Source organism: Rosa chinensis, chromosome 4 (assembly GCF_002994745.2).
Source record: "Rosa chinensis cultivar Old Blush chromosome 4, RchiOBHm-V2, whole genome shotgun sequence".
Taxonomy (NCBI): Eukaryota; Viridiplantae; Streptophyta; class Magnoliopsida; order Rosales; family Rosaceae; genus Rosa; species Rosa chinensis.
The window spans coordinates 65205385-65220851 of NC_037091.1; the positions used below are offsets into that span (position 1 = coordinate 65205385).

General features: G+C 36.7%; 1 protein-coding gene across 1 annotated transcript; it reads right to left on the reverse strand.

Annotated features, from left to right (window-relative positions):
• Nucleotides 1–6534: 6534 nt before the first annotated feature.
• Nucleotides 6535–9733, reverse strand: LOC112200392 (cyclin-D1-1). Its single transcript, XM_024341423.2, has 6 exons — nucleotides 9275–9733; nucleotides 8997–9083; nucleotides 8418–8516; nucleotides 8105–8306; nucleotides 7856–7986; nucleotides 6535–7773 (listed from the first exon to the last, which is right to left on the reverse strand). Exons 1-6 carry the CDS (start codon nucleotides 9518–9520, stop codon nucleotides 7501–7503), a joined length of 1038 nt encoding a protein of 345 aa, XP_024197191.1. The 5' UTR covers nucleotides 9521–9733; the 3' UTR covers nucleotides 6535–7500.
• Between the last annotated feature and the right edge of the window lie 5734 nt (nucleotides 9734–15467).

Consider the following 15467-nt stretch of genomic DNA (forward strand, 5'->3'; position numbering starts at 1 on the left):
GGCGGGTCTGGTCTGAGTCGAATGGCAGATGATTATTGGTTTTCGATGGTGGGTCCGGTCTGGGTCGAATAGCAGAAGATTGGCTACTGCTGGGATGCAATCGACGGGCTCGGGTTGGTGGTTGAACGCCGGAAAGGGAGTCGTAGGCGTCTGGGCGGTCGAGGTCAGCTTGTATAGGTGAGATTGAGGTCGTCTCTGGCGGCGGTGTGCAGGTGGAGTCGTCGCCGATGTTAGGAGATGATCAGGTGGAGTCGTCGTTGAGGCCACTGAGATCGTTGGTCGGGCTGGAGTCATCGTCCTTGTCCCTGTCGACGTCAAGATGGCCTGAGTCAGATGAGCTGATGGAGTCTGGGTCAAATCTGGTGTATGGGTATGGATATGTGTATGGCGGAGAGAGAGAGTTTGATAGGAGGAGGAGAGAGAGAGAGGTGTTTGTAGTTTATTAATTAGATTGGGGGTAAAAATGTCACTTGGGTTTAAACTGGGTAAGTGGGAGTAAAAAACTCTCAGTGGAGTAAGTGGGCAATTTTTAGGTTAAAATTGGGTAAATGGCCATGACCCCTAATTAATAAAGCATATATATATACAAAACAGTTCGACAGTGGACGTCCACAACCCAAAAAAAGTGCAGACATCGCTCCTCCTGCCTCGATCGAACAGCGACGGAGACGTTTTTATTGCCGGACGGAACCAGGCCACGACGTGGAGCAGTTCAGAAGCGGGTGGAGTCATCGACGAAGGGTTCGACGTCGAGCTCGATGGGCTTCCATGGTTTCCGGCGAGCTCGCCGCACACCACTGAGTTTCCGATCGCCTTCGCCTTCGCCGCTTGCTCGAGGCCGTCCGAGATGTCCAGAGGGTGCGTCCGGCACCCGCAGCGCAGCGATCGCCGCATTCCTGACTCCGGAGGAGCGACTTCCGCACTTTTTCTGTGTTGTGGACGTCCGCTCTCGATCCGACCTATATATATATATATATATATATATATATATATATATATATGTATGTCCCTTAATAAGGGAACATTCACTTGCAGGTACAAAACTCTCCCAAATTCACTTTCTCTATTGTGGTTTATTGAAGTGGAATGCACTAGAATCTATTTGCATAGTTTATATATGTGCAAGTGTGTAACCAACCTTCACATGCATTTGCTCTTTCTCCTTTTTTTCTTTTTGGACCTGAGGGGGGCAACTGGCAAGAAGTGCTGCATATAAACCATGCCTCTTCACCCAGTCAATACAGAATTAAAACATGTATAATATGTATTACGTTTTTAACCCAAGATCTACGGGTCTATGTGTAACATCATATCTAATCGACCAGGCCAACCTTTCACAGTCATACGTCTTATATTATATCAAAGCACAAATGTGCAGTTGTATTTTATAAGATTTTTCTTTGTCCTTATTTTCTAAGCATGGGCAGTCTAGCTAAGTGGGAGCTTTTGGCTAATCAAGCTTCATTTTTCAGCATTCTCTGACTGCGTTTGTATTTTCAATTACCTGCAGATCTTGACTTAGTAAAACGAAGTCACTCTCACAAGCTGTTAGCTATCTTCTTTATGTTTTTACCAATCTAACTTGTACTGGTGTTTACCTTCTTTATGAGATGTTTTCAGATATATTAATCTTAATTGGCCGGATAGCATCATACTGTCATAGTATATGAATATAAAACTCAAGGAGATAGTATTCTCAAATATTTTTTAATGGAATTAGAAAATATTATATAGTGTTTGAAAAAAATATCTCAAAAAAGACCGATGAAGTTACTCATTTCATAAGCTAATAGAGATTACGTTGAGCTGCGCTTGTTTACATGTTAGCTGATCTTATGTAGCCAAAAGGCAATAGGGTTGCTTTTTGATAAAATTATGAGAAGACAACAAAGATGTAGCATATGTATATAAGATTGATCAACGATCTAATATATCTGAAGATATAGATGGTGGGCTGTTGAATAATATTGATGATGAAGCAGACGACTCTTTTGTCTCCACTCTTTGGAAAATGGAGGTCCAGCTCCAGGCACTATCACAAAAATAAAGCAAAGCTAAAGAAGATCACGACATACACGCTCCCTCGAGAACCGCCATCTCGACTCCTCATCATCTTCCCTTTGATCTTCGCTCTTTTCATAGCATCCAAAGATATCCAGTAATTTTTGAGTTGTAAAATAAAAGCTAAACACATGCACTAGGGCCATTTACAGGCTGAAGATCGTGTTGAAGAGACAGTACATGAATTTATAGGCATAATCATTGGTTATGATCCAAATTTCTTTTAGAAGAGTTTTGCTTTTTTTTTACAGACGGATTAAATTTTACAGGGGATATGGGGACAATGAGTACTTGAATGACTTAGATGTATAGTGGTGCTGTCTTGCATTCAGCATAAAATCACAACCCATTATATGTATCTGAAATATTGACGGATCAACATCATTCTAGCTTTTGAAGCTTTTGCACATCAAGGGGCCTATGGACTTTTGCTGCAATAAAACCCCACGAGCAATTTTTACAACCAAAAATCAGATTTCAAAAGCTGAATATTAGGGTCCTCTGGCTATTTTATCTTTGTCATTGGCCACTAAAAGTTGGAAAATTCCTTAAGAAAAGGAGCAGGTAAAGGGCTAGATTCTGTTCCCTAGCTATACCCCCAAAACCTAGCTCTTGCTTTTCATCGCTAAGAGAGGAAAAGAAATTTTGGCTTTTGGGTTTTATACTTAGGATTCCATCACTTTAAAATCCATTTTGTGTATGGAAAGGGCAGTGTGTGGCAAGTTTTTATCAGTGGAAACTGGAAAATAAAGGGAGATAACAGCCTTGGGGCCCTTGCAATTCCGTTTTGTCATACATGATTGAGCCTAAATAACTATTAGCCATTGGTAGTTAGATATCCTTGCTCGAGTTATATACTCATCTCAATACTTACATGAATCACCAGAAACTCCACACAATTAACAATAACAAAGATTTTATATATAGTTTACATAGATAAGGACAACCAGAGTTTCCTCTAGGTTGTTGATTAAGACTTGTAATTGGGTACATATAGTTGGAGATGTGTGAGAACCAGTACAGTGGTGTGTATAATTAATGATGGTTTTGATCGGATGATCTAAAGAAAGAAGTACTATAGATATTACTATCAATGTTTAGGTGTATGTATCACATTTACTTATTGAAACTCTTATATATGTAAGACTTAATTTGTTTATTTTCGTGATTATATTTCTCGAACTCTTAACATGCAGTGACAATCTAATACAGGGCAAGATATATATATATATATATATATATATATATATATATATATATACCTAATGAAACCCCATAGAAAGGTAATTTCATTTCATATAGTTTACCTAATTACCTTCTTGGTCTTGGTTTTGATCCTCGTGAACTAGGGTAAAATGTTTCAAATGAGGAAATCAAACTTCTGGGGAGTACTCAAGTAACAGTGCAACGAAGTCTCGTAAGAACTTCACTTCATTAGTTCATTATTATAACAGATCGAGTTAGCATTGAATGTTTCAATATATATGGTGCCTATATAGTAGGTGAATGATAGCTAGCAACGCTTTCATCGTCAAGACGTCAACAATCCAAACTCTCATACTATTTGGCTTCATGATTGGGGATAATAGGTAATGGTGGGAAGAAAGAAACTGCGTACAAAATCCAAATGGGCATAGGTTGCCACCTTCCTATATCTATTCATAAAAAGAAAGAAAACAAAACGATGCACCTTTTTATATCCAATGAGAAGGCGTAACGTCACCATCGTGCCCAAATTTCAGGCTTCTGATATAAACTGCCATCCAAATAATACTCGAGTCTCGAAGGGACCTAGGACCCTTTTCTCATGTGACTCTGGCACTAATAATAACTATCATATAAATATACAATATATACAAGGCTGCTATGGAAAAAGAAACTATGTGATCTTAATAGGATTGAAAAGAGGATCGATTAAATGGTTGATGGTAATGTCATTGCGCTCCACGGCTAAGTTGTCCTATTTTGTGTCCCATTTCTGTTTTAATTAAAGTGAATCAAGCTTTATTTTGTCACATATCATACATATAGAGACCATGGTGGGCTGAGAGGATTAAATTATAATTATCAGTTGTTGATCACCAAACCCTAGCGGACCTGCATTTTGTCTAAATGGGTCATGACCTTAATTTTTAGTGGGGGAAGATGGTGATCGATGTGGTCCAAAAATTCTGAACTTAATCTTCATGGATTGTTCCCACCTAGCTGGGCTAATCAAAGAATTCCATGTCGCATTAAACGATAAACAAGCCGTGATCATAATTTAATTAGATTCATTATGTTTAATTAAGTTAAATAACAAGTGGATTCCGACAGCTTGGGTTATAATTGGAATAAACTCAATTAAAAGACCTCCATAAAAGAAGAAAGTAGTTAACTAGTTAAGTCTTCATCAAGTGAATTAATTAGTTTAGCAAGAGAAAATAACTAGGTAAGTCTTCATAAAGAGAATTAATTAATTACACAATTATGGTTTATTTAAGTTGACATATATTTATCGGTAAATTCAGTTCAATTATTGTTCGAAATATATGAACAAGAAAAATTAAGGGATCAGGATCCTCTCCTTGGCTCTTTCCAGCCTTGTTTAAGATATTTTCTACTTTCCATCTCCTCTTTTCTTCTTCCCTCACCCTTCTTTCTTGGAAACATTTAATTCTACTACTTTCAAGCTTGATTGCAGAAAGTAGCAGAATACGTTTCCCAGAAAGAAGGATGAGGAAAGAAGAAAGAAGGGTGAGGGAAGAAGAAAAGAGGAGATGGACAGTAGAAAAGAAAGAGAAGGCAGAAGGCAGAGGAAGGCAATGGCAGAAAGAAACGGCGTTAGTGTTGTTTGAGCATTTAATAGCCAAGTTATGAGGTGGCGAAGTCCTGACCTTCAGAGTTTCAATGAACGGCATAGATTAAAAGTCAAGGAAGTTGAGGAGAGAACTCAGTCAAGGAGACGATCCCGATCCAAAATTAAGTTGTATTGTAAGGACGATGAGATTGAATCTATTTATGATGTATACAATTAATATTCAGATTTGTAATTAATATATGCACATGCATGATGCATCCATATTTTAAAACAAAGACCTCGGGACTTTGGTTACTAAATACGGGAGAAGATTTAGAGTACCGACGTGCACTTACACCAACATGAATAGATGATTAGATTGCATTAAATAAATCTTTTGTTTTTTAAAAATAAGGTTGGTAATAAATATCAAGGGTTAAGATTATTTTATAAATGTTGGATTACTTGCACCGTCGGTGCATAGAATAAGATGATGCACCGTCGGTGCAAATGAGCCAACACTTATAAGATGATCTCAACCCTTGATATTTATAATTAATATTTTTATTAATAATCTAATAGTATATTTAATATAATCTAACCATCCATTTATGCTGGTGCGCTGAATCCTCTCCCACCATTGATCCATGACAATTGCTTTATACTAAATGGTAACCTTCCAAGAGAAATTAGTGAAAAGTGCACTTTACAAAAAATATTGTCACTATGTTGTTTTGTTCACGGTTGTCTATTTGAGCATCACATAATTCAAATGCGTGAACCAAAAAAAAAAAGTGATAGAGAAAGGAATATCATATGAATATATGTTGCAAACACTTGCCACCTGTTGAATTAGTGATAAGATATTGCATGACATATACATGCACATAAATATAAATAAAGTTTAATTGCATGGTGACCTTTTACAAAACTCGAGACTATAAAGCTAGCTAGGGCAATAAGTGATAAGATTATATTACTACATGCAAAAAAAAAAAAGATGCACCCAATGTCGGGGATCTCTGACTAAATGACAGTCTCAATTGGCGTTTTTCTATTTGTAGCTTTGATGCTGTAAGTACTTGATCAAAAGCAACTTTCCGAGGCCCTGGCTTTTTCCCATCATATCTCAGTACTGTACCAGCTCGTTTATAACTCGTAAGTTGCGAATAAACAAACCCAGAACTCATTTTATGAGCTTTTAAGTTTAAACCTAACCAGTCCAGACCTTAGCGTGATTCTCATTTTGCTGAATTATTGTTGTCTGATATCTGGAGGTGATGTTAAAACTTCGAACAGAACCATGGGTTGGGTTGGTCGATCACGAGAGGCGTTTAGTAGGAGGAGTCATATCCACCGAATCACTTAGAGTCTGATTATGGGACCAGACAGTTCTCAATGGTTCTTGTTCACAGTAATAAAACAAAGCACCAAGTTACAAATTTTGAATTGTCAATCATGTGCTAATGCACAGAGTGAAAGAGATAGCTAGCTACATATATACATATGAATTTTTTGAAACGAATCTTTGTAATAATTATATAATTTTTGCGAATGGGAAGAACATTCGATGAAATTCCGAAACGAAGGAGGGGACGACTCTCCGATCCATGTTACATCTAAGGTAGAAATTAAAGCAAAACGAGTAAGGTTATGCGCAGCATAGTTAACTTCATAGGAGTCGTGATTCAAGATGAGTGTCTGAAACCAATCTATTATAATTATTCTTATTGATAATGAATCAAATACAACACGCTTGAAAGGCCCCAAAGACCCCGGGTATCAGACTAATCAAGAGGTTTCTCCTCTTAATTAAAGAAAAAAAGAGTATAACAAATAAAAAAATGAAAGAGAATTAAAAAAAAAAAGTGTGGACACGTGTGGCCATGCACCACGCATGCGAACACCAGGTTCAGTATGGTTTGGGCTCCACCTCATGGCCCATAACAAAGGATAAAAAAAAAAAAAAAAAACAGGCAATTTCCCGCCAAAAAATGCACACATAATACACGGATTGTGTGCCACGAACCAGAAGCACACAGACCACTCAAAAGCTCTCTGAATCAAATGGATCGATGATACCGCCATTGAAGATTCTCTCTCCGTTCAAAAGTCGCCGAATGAAGCGCCCTGTTGTAAGTCTTCATGAGAGCGATCTCAAACTTCAAAGTTGAAGAAAACCCTAATAGCTTGCGGCCAACCCTAGCTTTCTTTCTTTTCGTTTTCATGTCCCACAAGAGCTAAATCCTTTCACTTCAATAATCAATGGCCTTTGAAATATTCAATCCCACCACTTCTTTCACACTTTATGACTCTCCACCACAGAAGAGAACCCATCTCTCACTCTTTTTTTTCTTCACCAAAAATATTTATAAATCAAAACAAGGGCAAATCCCCCTCCCTTGGGAATCTGCAAAGCCATTTTTTAATCAATGGCAATTGCCCACCTAAACAAAAAAGTAATCATAAAACTATAAACTCACCAAACTCCCATACGTACATACATTATATATAGGCGTATATATATAATCTACAGAGAAGCTCGCTCCATTCGATCAAGTCAATTCAATCCCAAAAACCCTCCAAAAAAATATCGAGGTTTTCCTGGACCACCATTTTCTTTTCTTTTCTCCTTTATTAGTTTACTTTCATATCTCCCCTTACTCGGAGCTTCCTTTGTCATCATCTACCCACAAGCAGTTATTTAATTTCCGCTTCTTATACGACAATGATAATGGTGATGACGAGGAGGATGATGATAATGAGAAGGACGAGGATGAGTCAGTAGTAGTAGGAGTAGTAGGAGTACTTGACCTCATTCTGGCCCGAACTGTAACTCGAAGCTGTGGTAACACTATAGTAGGCGACTTATTTTTCCGATTATTCTGCATCACCAGTTCTTGCATTAATCTGTAGCAGCCGATTATCTTCTCCTGCAAATTTAAAGTATTGCATATCTAGTCAGAGTTCTAAAATTCTTAGTTTCATCAAGTTTGTGAGATTTTCTGCGCTTACTTTGCTTAGTCCATCACACCATGATTCAGCATGCTCCGGATTTTCAAGGGACAGATTCGGGATTTCATTGGCCGCAGAAAGTATTGCGGCTGCAGCAATGCATGATGGCCAGTATTCAAGAAAGCTAGCCTCTGTAGTTGACCATTAACAAACCAGATTAAAGCGATAGTTATTTAGTCCGGTATTTGTACGTACACATCATTATGTAGATAAATGTGTCTGCATGTATATATATACGTACATAAGTACCTTGGATATTCGCTAAAATGATTTCCGTGGCCCGTTGAATAAGAAAGTCAACGAAGGTTCCAGTTGAATCGAGCTTGAACGCAAAGAAAGCGATGAAGCAGAATGGTGTTACAGATCGTAGCCTCCAGTCCAAAACACTCAGCACTAGAAGCTCCATTCTTCGGATTGTTCTGGGTTCGAAAATTAACTTCGCACCTTCAACCTATATAACATATGGTTCATCACAAAACGCACTATGCATCTAATTACTAGCGTAACCTCTGCAAACAAATTACCAAAGTTCTGATAAATAACAAGATATAGATTCACACACCTGCAGATCCAACAACGAGGGAACCAGAGGTTCCTCCATCTTGGCAGCTAAAGACAAGCATGCAACACTTAAAAGTTGCATTGGCCACCCATTTGCTTGCTGAAACATTAAACAAATTAAGCACATATCATTAGTAAAACTACTTCTAGTATAATCATGATACATATTGGAACTTAAGAATCAAGATGATCCATATGGTTCATTAATTTAATTATACGATCAGCACTGGGTAACAATGCACGTGAAATGCACGTGCATGGCTAGACAGAAAAAAACACATTTTATAAAGGCTCGTAATAATTAGTAATATCATCGTACTTTTAATTTGATTCTATACTCGAGCACAATTAATTAACAAAATGATTATTGTGTTGGGGATTGAAAGCCCAGGAGCTTTATAGTAAAACAGGACGTATATCCCATCACCTACAGTATTGATTAGTACAGTTACCCACTTTCAGGTACCATACATTGAATACAATCTAACTTTTTGGCCAAAATTTCCCATACGTTTGAAAAGTCCAAAAACATATATAATGACGGATTGAAAATTAACCGTTGACGGAGAGATCAATTTACCGGCAACCGGCGGGAATATAAGAACCGATCCAAGTAGTTGACGGAGAGATACGCCGTTAGTGGATGAAATCCGTAGTAGGTTTGGACCTGTACACAAGTATCAATCATAATGAACTGTATCAGATCTGTGATTCAGTTACTACTGATCAGGTGAACACAACTGTCTGCGAGCAATGAAAAAGATTCGGAATGGCAATAACGTAATAACAGTGGATTTTGGTTGGTTATGACTTAAGAAAAATCTTGAGAAAAGAAGCGGATGGTGTGATGATTATTACCTTGAGAATCCATGCAACGGAATCGGTTCTGGCGGAGATATCGAGGGAGTGAGACTGAAATCTAGCCAAGTAGTCAAACCCGGGGACGAACTTGCGTTCGTCTTCGATGAATCCGGCGATGGATTCCTCGCTGCACGCCGGAGATTCTATGTCCGACGAGCATTCCGGCGACTCTCCGGACAGGATTTCGGAGGAGTCCTCTCCGCAGAGTAGGTCGGAGAAGCAGTCTGAGCATGAAAGTGACATGATCGCCGTCGTCGTGTTCTCCGAATCTCCTTCATTCTCTCCCCATCGGAAAACGATCGGAGAAGTCGCCGGAATGCGTGTGTTTATGTCTGGATGTAGCTTGATGTGAGTGAGAAGAGTGATGAGAGAGTGTGGTTGAGTTAGGAAAAGATGAGTAGAGTTTGAGAGATTTTGATTTGGCGACTCTATCAGCTTCGTTGGATATAAATATGAGGTCCTGTATTTCTTTTTAATTTATTAAATTTTTGTTGGAGGTGAATATTTTCGAGACTGGAAAAAGGATAAAATTATAGAGGTTTCAGTTTTGCCGGGAAAACAACATGTTTTCCCGTACTTGCTTGGAAATATTTTGGTTGGAAATATTACGTAAAGGGGCGTGACGGCTTCTGGAGTTTAATCACGTCACTCCCGCGTGATTGCTACTGACAGCGTGCTGCCACGTGACTGGGAGGGATTGGTACTGATTTTTTTTTTTTCCCGGAAAATGATGATTAATATGGAGGTTCTTATTAATTCTGCTATGCCATAATTTCATCATTGATAAACGCTGATAAACTTCATAAAACATCATTTTTAAGATCTACTCCAACTGATGGACCGCAAAAATTTTCACTTTTTTTATTATTATAATTTTCTCAAATTTTTAAGTTTGAAAAATCTTAAAAGAAAAAAATCGAGTCAGAATTTTTGAATATAAATTGCTAAAAAATCACGATTTAAGATAAATAACTTTTTGTGAGAGAATATAAGCACGCAAATTTGGTTGAAAAATTGTGTTTTTGGTAAAAATTCATGGTCATCAACATTTTTTTTTTGTTTTTAACTTTTTGTTTGGAGAAAGTTTTAGAATTAATTTTCAGTTTCTCATTAAAGTAAAAAAGCGAAAATAAAATACTTGTACGTATATACTTCTGCACGAATCTTTACTAATTAAGTAATTATTCACTATCAGCTGTTCAGATCGCTATCATCTCTGTTGCATTAAGTTTTGTAGCTCCAAGCTTTGTCTGATTAAGAGAACCATAATGGAAAGAGTGATAATAATGGAACGTGCATCCCATCCGATAAAGTTTTGTACATTATCAAACCGCCCAAATGTACTTGGTAACTTTTGGAGTAACATCAAGCATGGGTGCGCTATTAGCATATATATTGAAATGGTAACCTTTTGGGGATTTTGTTTTGTTCTCAGTTTTTGTTTTTAAATGAAAGAGTTGAAAAGTAACCATCTCTCTATGTCTCCATTGACATGATTTTAGCTTCGAAGTTTTGAACGATCTTAAAAGTTGCACATATCAGAATGGGCATAATTAAACTAGGTAGCTATTCTCTGAATGACATGATATATGATGTGTATAACTTATTTCAAACAAGTAGTGGTAAAATATTAATTTCTTTTTCATGATTAATTTTTCAACAACAAATCCAAACCTATGCATGCTAGTGCTAAGTGGTTACTCTAGCAAGTTAATAAGATGATTGAATCTCAAAGCAAAGTACTCATCTACATCGACAATTTCTTATCTATTTGTATACTGTGTGGTTAAATTAATAGTTTAAACTATAGTTCATGTCTTTAGTTTAAATCAACAATTTAATAGCGTGTATAATGTGTGTCAGGATTGTTTAACAAGAGAAACATATATTAGTCATATTATTCACATTGTGTAGATAAGGGCTAAATACTGGTTACTACCCGGTGGTTTAGGTCCAAAATCAATTCAGTCCCTAAACTTCTAATTTTATCAAAAACATCCTTGCAGTTTCAATTTTGATCTAATAGGTTCAATCTATTAGTCTTCCGATAATTGAGTCATTTAACTTATTGACGTGGCTCATATATGGCCTATATTTTATGATGTGGTGTTGAGGTGGCATGCATAGTCAATTTAGGAGTGTGTCTCACTATTAGAAATCTATCAAATAAAATTTTTTTTCATCAAATAATCCAACTATAAGTTGAATACATAGCAAAATATTAACGAATTTGACCTATTAGATCAAAATTGAAAGTACGGGGGTGTTTTTGATGAAATTAGAAGTTCAGGGACTGAATTAATTTTGGATCTAAACCATAAGGTAGTAACCACTATTTAGCCCTTTACTTAACGTAATTGCAAGACTTTGACCATAAGCTATTAAGGTTGTTGGATCGATATCTATTACTAAGGAAATAGGAACTCGTTGATGAATGCTACATAGATTTATATGTATTCACAGTGGATAAGAGCAACTTCAACAGCTTTCTTATAATTTCTGTATAATAGGGAAGCAAAAGTCAAACTTTTAGCATATTTTTCTTCTCCAACTCCAACAGATTCCCTATTTTACAGCAATCTCTAAAATTTATATATTCTTCCTTAAAATTTAGAGATTGCTGTAAGTATTAGGGAATTTGGTTTTCTCTGTCCTCACTTTCTCTAAAATAGGGATAGTTATAGCCTTATAGGAAATCTGTTAGAGCAAAAGAGGCTAATTTTTTTCTGAAGTAGAGAAAAATTAAAAAATGGAGAAGTTGTTGGAGTTGCTCTAATAAGACTAATCACAAGACATAAACTGCATAAGGTTGTTGGAGTCTTGTACTGTGTAACTCCACAATGAGAAGTTTGACTTCTTCATATCCAACACAGAGTGGTAGCTTGGACATTAATGGATTCATATGACACTTATAGTTGCGTATTGACCAGAACAGAGAACTGGTATGTGCTTCTGTCCTGAATTTTCCACATCAAATAGGGCTTGGGAGGGAGACAATGGCACCTAAAAGTGGGTTTTGATTGGTACATGTTCTGTGGAGGGGATCCATGGTGATGAGGTAGCTATTACTACGCGCTAGGCTGCTTCAATCATGAGAGACTGTGATGATGGCGATGATGAATCTCCATCTACCTATTCTATTTATCTTTCAGGACCTTAAGACCCAAATTTGGAACTCAAAAAGCTTAATAATAGTAAAAGAGCTTGCAATAATAGCAATGTTATGACAAATGAAAATTTGTTTTATGTCTAAACATTGACATCAAACATCTCATAAAGACTTTTGCCTTTAACTCCAGCTAATATTTACTTGTCCTAATTATTTGTGGAGTTTTCTGTGGAATGTTAGGTGGTGAATTTTTGAAGTGTTTTCGGTGCACTCTGCATCAGCATGCCTTCATATATATGAAGGTAGATTTCTACCATTTGTATAAAGGGTTTGATAACTATAAATAGGGTTTGATATATATGCTGATATCTTCTTTTATTTCTCTCCCCTCCCCAAAGATCTCTCCAAGAAATGCTCTTCATTACTTGTATACGTTTAACATATAGAAATATCTGTTGATAATTCTCAAATTTGAGTACTAGTATACCTATCGATATGTTCTCCGCAATAAATGCTCCTTATTACTTATATACATCTGTATATAAAAATATCTGTCAATATATTCTCAAATTTGAGTATTGATACACTTATATAGTAGTTTCACATGAAACTCCTATTTCCCATGGGCCAACAGCACTCAGAAGCCACTAGCCAGCTGCTCCAAAAATTCAAATTATCAGTTCAACACAGCTAGTTTCTTATCCAACCAAAATAATTGAACTCATTCTTTATTCATTCATTTTCAATATATAATTTCAATGTATCCTTCCTTCATTCAAATCTGTCAGAAGACTACTGAGGGTTCTGGGCTTTTATTATGACTTGGCATGACCTTGTCTGTGTCTTATTTAAGAACAGATTCAACTAGCACCATTGCCAAAGATAGATCAAATCTATGGAGATGAGATTTTGAGATGGGAGTTGTTTAATTTTCTCTTGCCCATTTCCCATGTTGGTCAAAGTCATATATACACAGCCTCACAGTTAGCCTAGCTGTCTCTGTTCTCATCTGCCTCCATCTTATTGATCATCAAGTATTTGTTAAAATGTCTAAGTAGGTACACCATTTTCCCTTTCGGTGCATCCAGGGCTCCATTTTCTTTCAACTCCCTTAAATCTTGGTGGTGAAGTTAATAACATCTTTGTTTTGGAGTCTTTATAATTCTGGTAACAGTTCCTGTCTACGGACTTTGCTTTAGGTTCTAGGCTATGAAAAAATTAACTCCTTAGGACCCATGTCTTAAACCTTTTTTTTGAATTTGGATTTTGGTGGTCAATAAGGGAAGGTTGAGACGAATATATCTATGGGCATTTGTAATCCAACGCCATTTGAATCGTAGTTTTGAATATTAGGTCATGCAGTGGGGGGATAAAGCTTTGTTTATAAAGTATAGAAGTGCAACTGGTCATGATTTTGGGGAATGTATCAATCCGTAAATGATTCGACAATGACTCCAAAAATTAACAAAGATCCAGTTGCTCGCTTTCTATCTACCAACTTGAGCGATGAGAGTGAGCGATTTAGTTTTGATTAGTATATATGAGTCCTACACCGAGTAAACATAATCGGTATATTAGTACTGTTGCGCACCTAAGAGATGCTTATATATGAGTCCTACACCGAGTAAACATAATCGGCATATTAGTACTGTTGCGCACCTAAGAGATGCTTATTTTATTTATTTGACGCGCATAGAAATAAAAAAACGCGAATTAACTGAACTCTGAATTGACAAAACATAGAAACATTGACAAGGATAATGAAAACAAGATTTGCATTTTTGTTCTGAAATTGACAAACCGGTTTGTCCCTAGTTACAACTCTTCTCATGTTTCCTGGATGCAATTAAACAATTAAATGCTGTACTTATGAGATGCTTAACATAGCTTGAATATTGGATAAGGAGGGGCAAAACTTGACCCTTCAAAATTTAAAATTGAACAAAAAAACTTAAGAAATTAATTCAAAACAAAAGAACAGAAAATTTGGACTCAAGCTAAAACAACATTTGTAGGCTTATAACTCATGGTAGCTACCTCCAATTCGGGGTATTTAGTATGTAGGAATGTCAGTCATATTAATTCATGTACATGAGCAGGTAGTTATCAGATGTGGAACTGAATATGTCAATCAAGTGATTAAAGAGTGATGGAAAGCAATCACTCACCTAATGCCAACATGTTTGGAATTGGAACCATGCCCTAGAGGCCCAGAATCTCTTGGCTTTGACCCAACTGCCAAGAGTGCTTTCTCCTATAATCCTATTGTTCCTAATTTTTAACATATTTTTTTTTCTTTTATTATCTTTTTTGGGTTCCATTTCATCAGCTTCATGTCTATCTGGCCCTTTTCTATTCACGAGTCAATGCTGATCCTAGCGTTTGTGGTTCTCATAATAGATCCATTTGCAGATAGGTCGATTCGTGTTCTGATATCATATCATCTGTAGGAGAAAACAGGATATGTATCTACCATACCTTGTTCTTTGTAAAAGAGAAAAAAGACTAATAACTGCATCGAAAATGAAGTTTTGCGTATAGAACTCATCAAAAACACAATGTATTATTCAACTTTTTTTTTTTTGAGTGGAAGACGTCAATAGAACCAACACACACCCATGCAGTGTATCCCAACATAGCCAGACTAATCACTGCACCGCAGAGTCGCAGACGCACGAACCATTGAGTGTTTTAACTAACTCAAGTCCCTCAAATCTGCTGGCTACGGGATGGAGCTGGGATTCGAACTCTAGACCTGGGGGTTCCAGACTAGGCAGCTTGACCAACACACCACACCACGTATAGAACTCATCAAAAACACAATGTATTATTCAACTTAATACGTTTGATTTTAGAACTTTAAACTATTATTCTTCTTGTGATTGTTTGATATGAAAAGAGAACTTTCATTGCTATTATGTAGAAGGGTAAAAATAAGGTCTCATTAAGACCGATCCAAGGATAGAGAAAAAAGATACATCACCCCCTTTACAAATATATCAAAGACAATATCAACTAGATAAATCGTTTCGAATAAATTCCATCCACCAAATTATTGATTTCTTTTGTCGAAAACTATTA

What these genes read in the sequence shown, in the direction of transcription:
- LOC112200392 (XM_024341423.2), bottom strand. Translation starts at nt 9,520, where the DNA reads ATGTCACTTTCATGCTCAGACTGCTTCTCCGACCTACTCTGCGGAGAG. An exon ending in TATATTCCCGCCGGTTGCCG is followed by an intron (nt 8,517 to 8,996) that starts GTAAATTGATCT and finishes TTAATGTTTCAG; the next exon opens with CAAGCAAATGGGTGGCCAAT. An exon ending in CCTCGTTGTTGGATCTGCAG is followed by an intron (nt 8,307 to 8,417) that starts GTGTGTGAATCT and finishes TATGTTATATAG; the next exon opens with GTTGAAGGTGCGAAGTTAAT.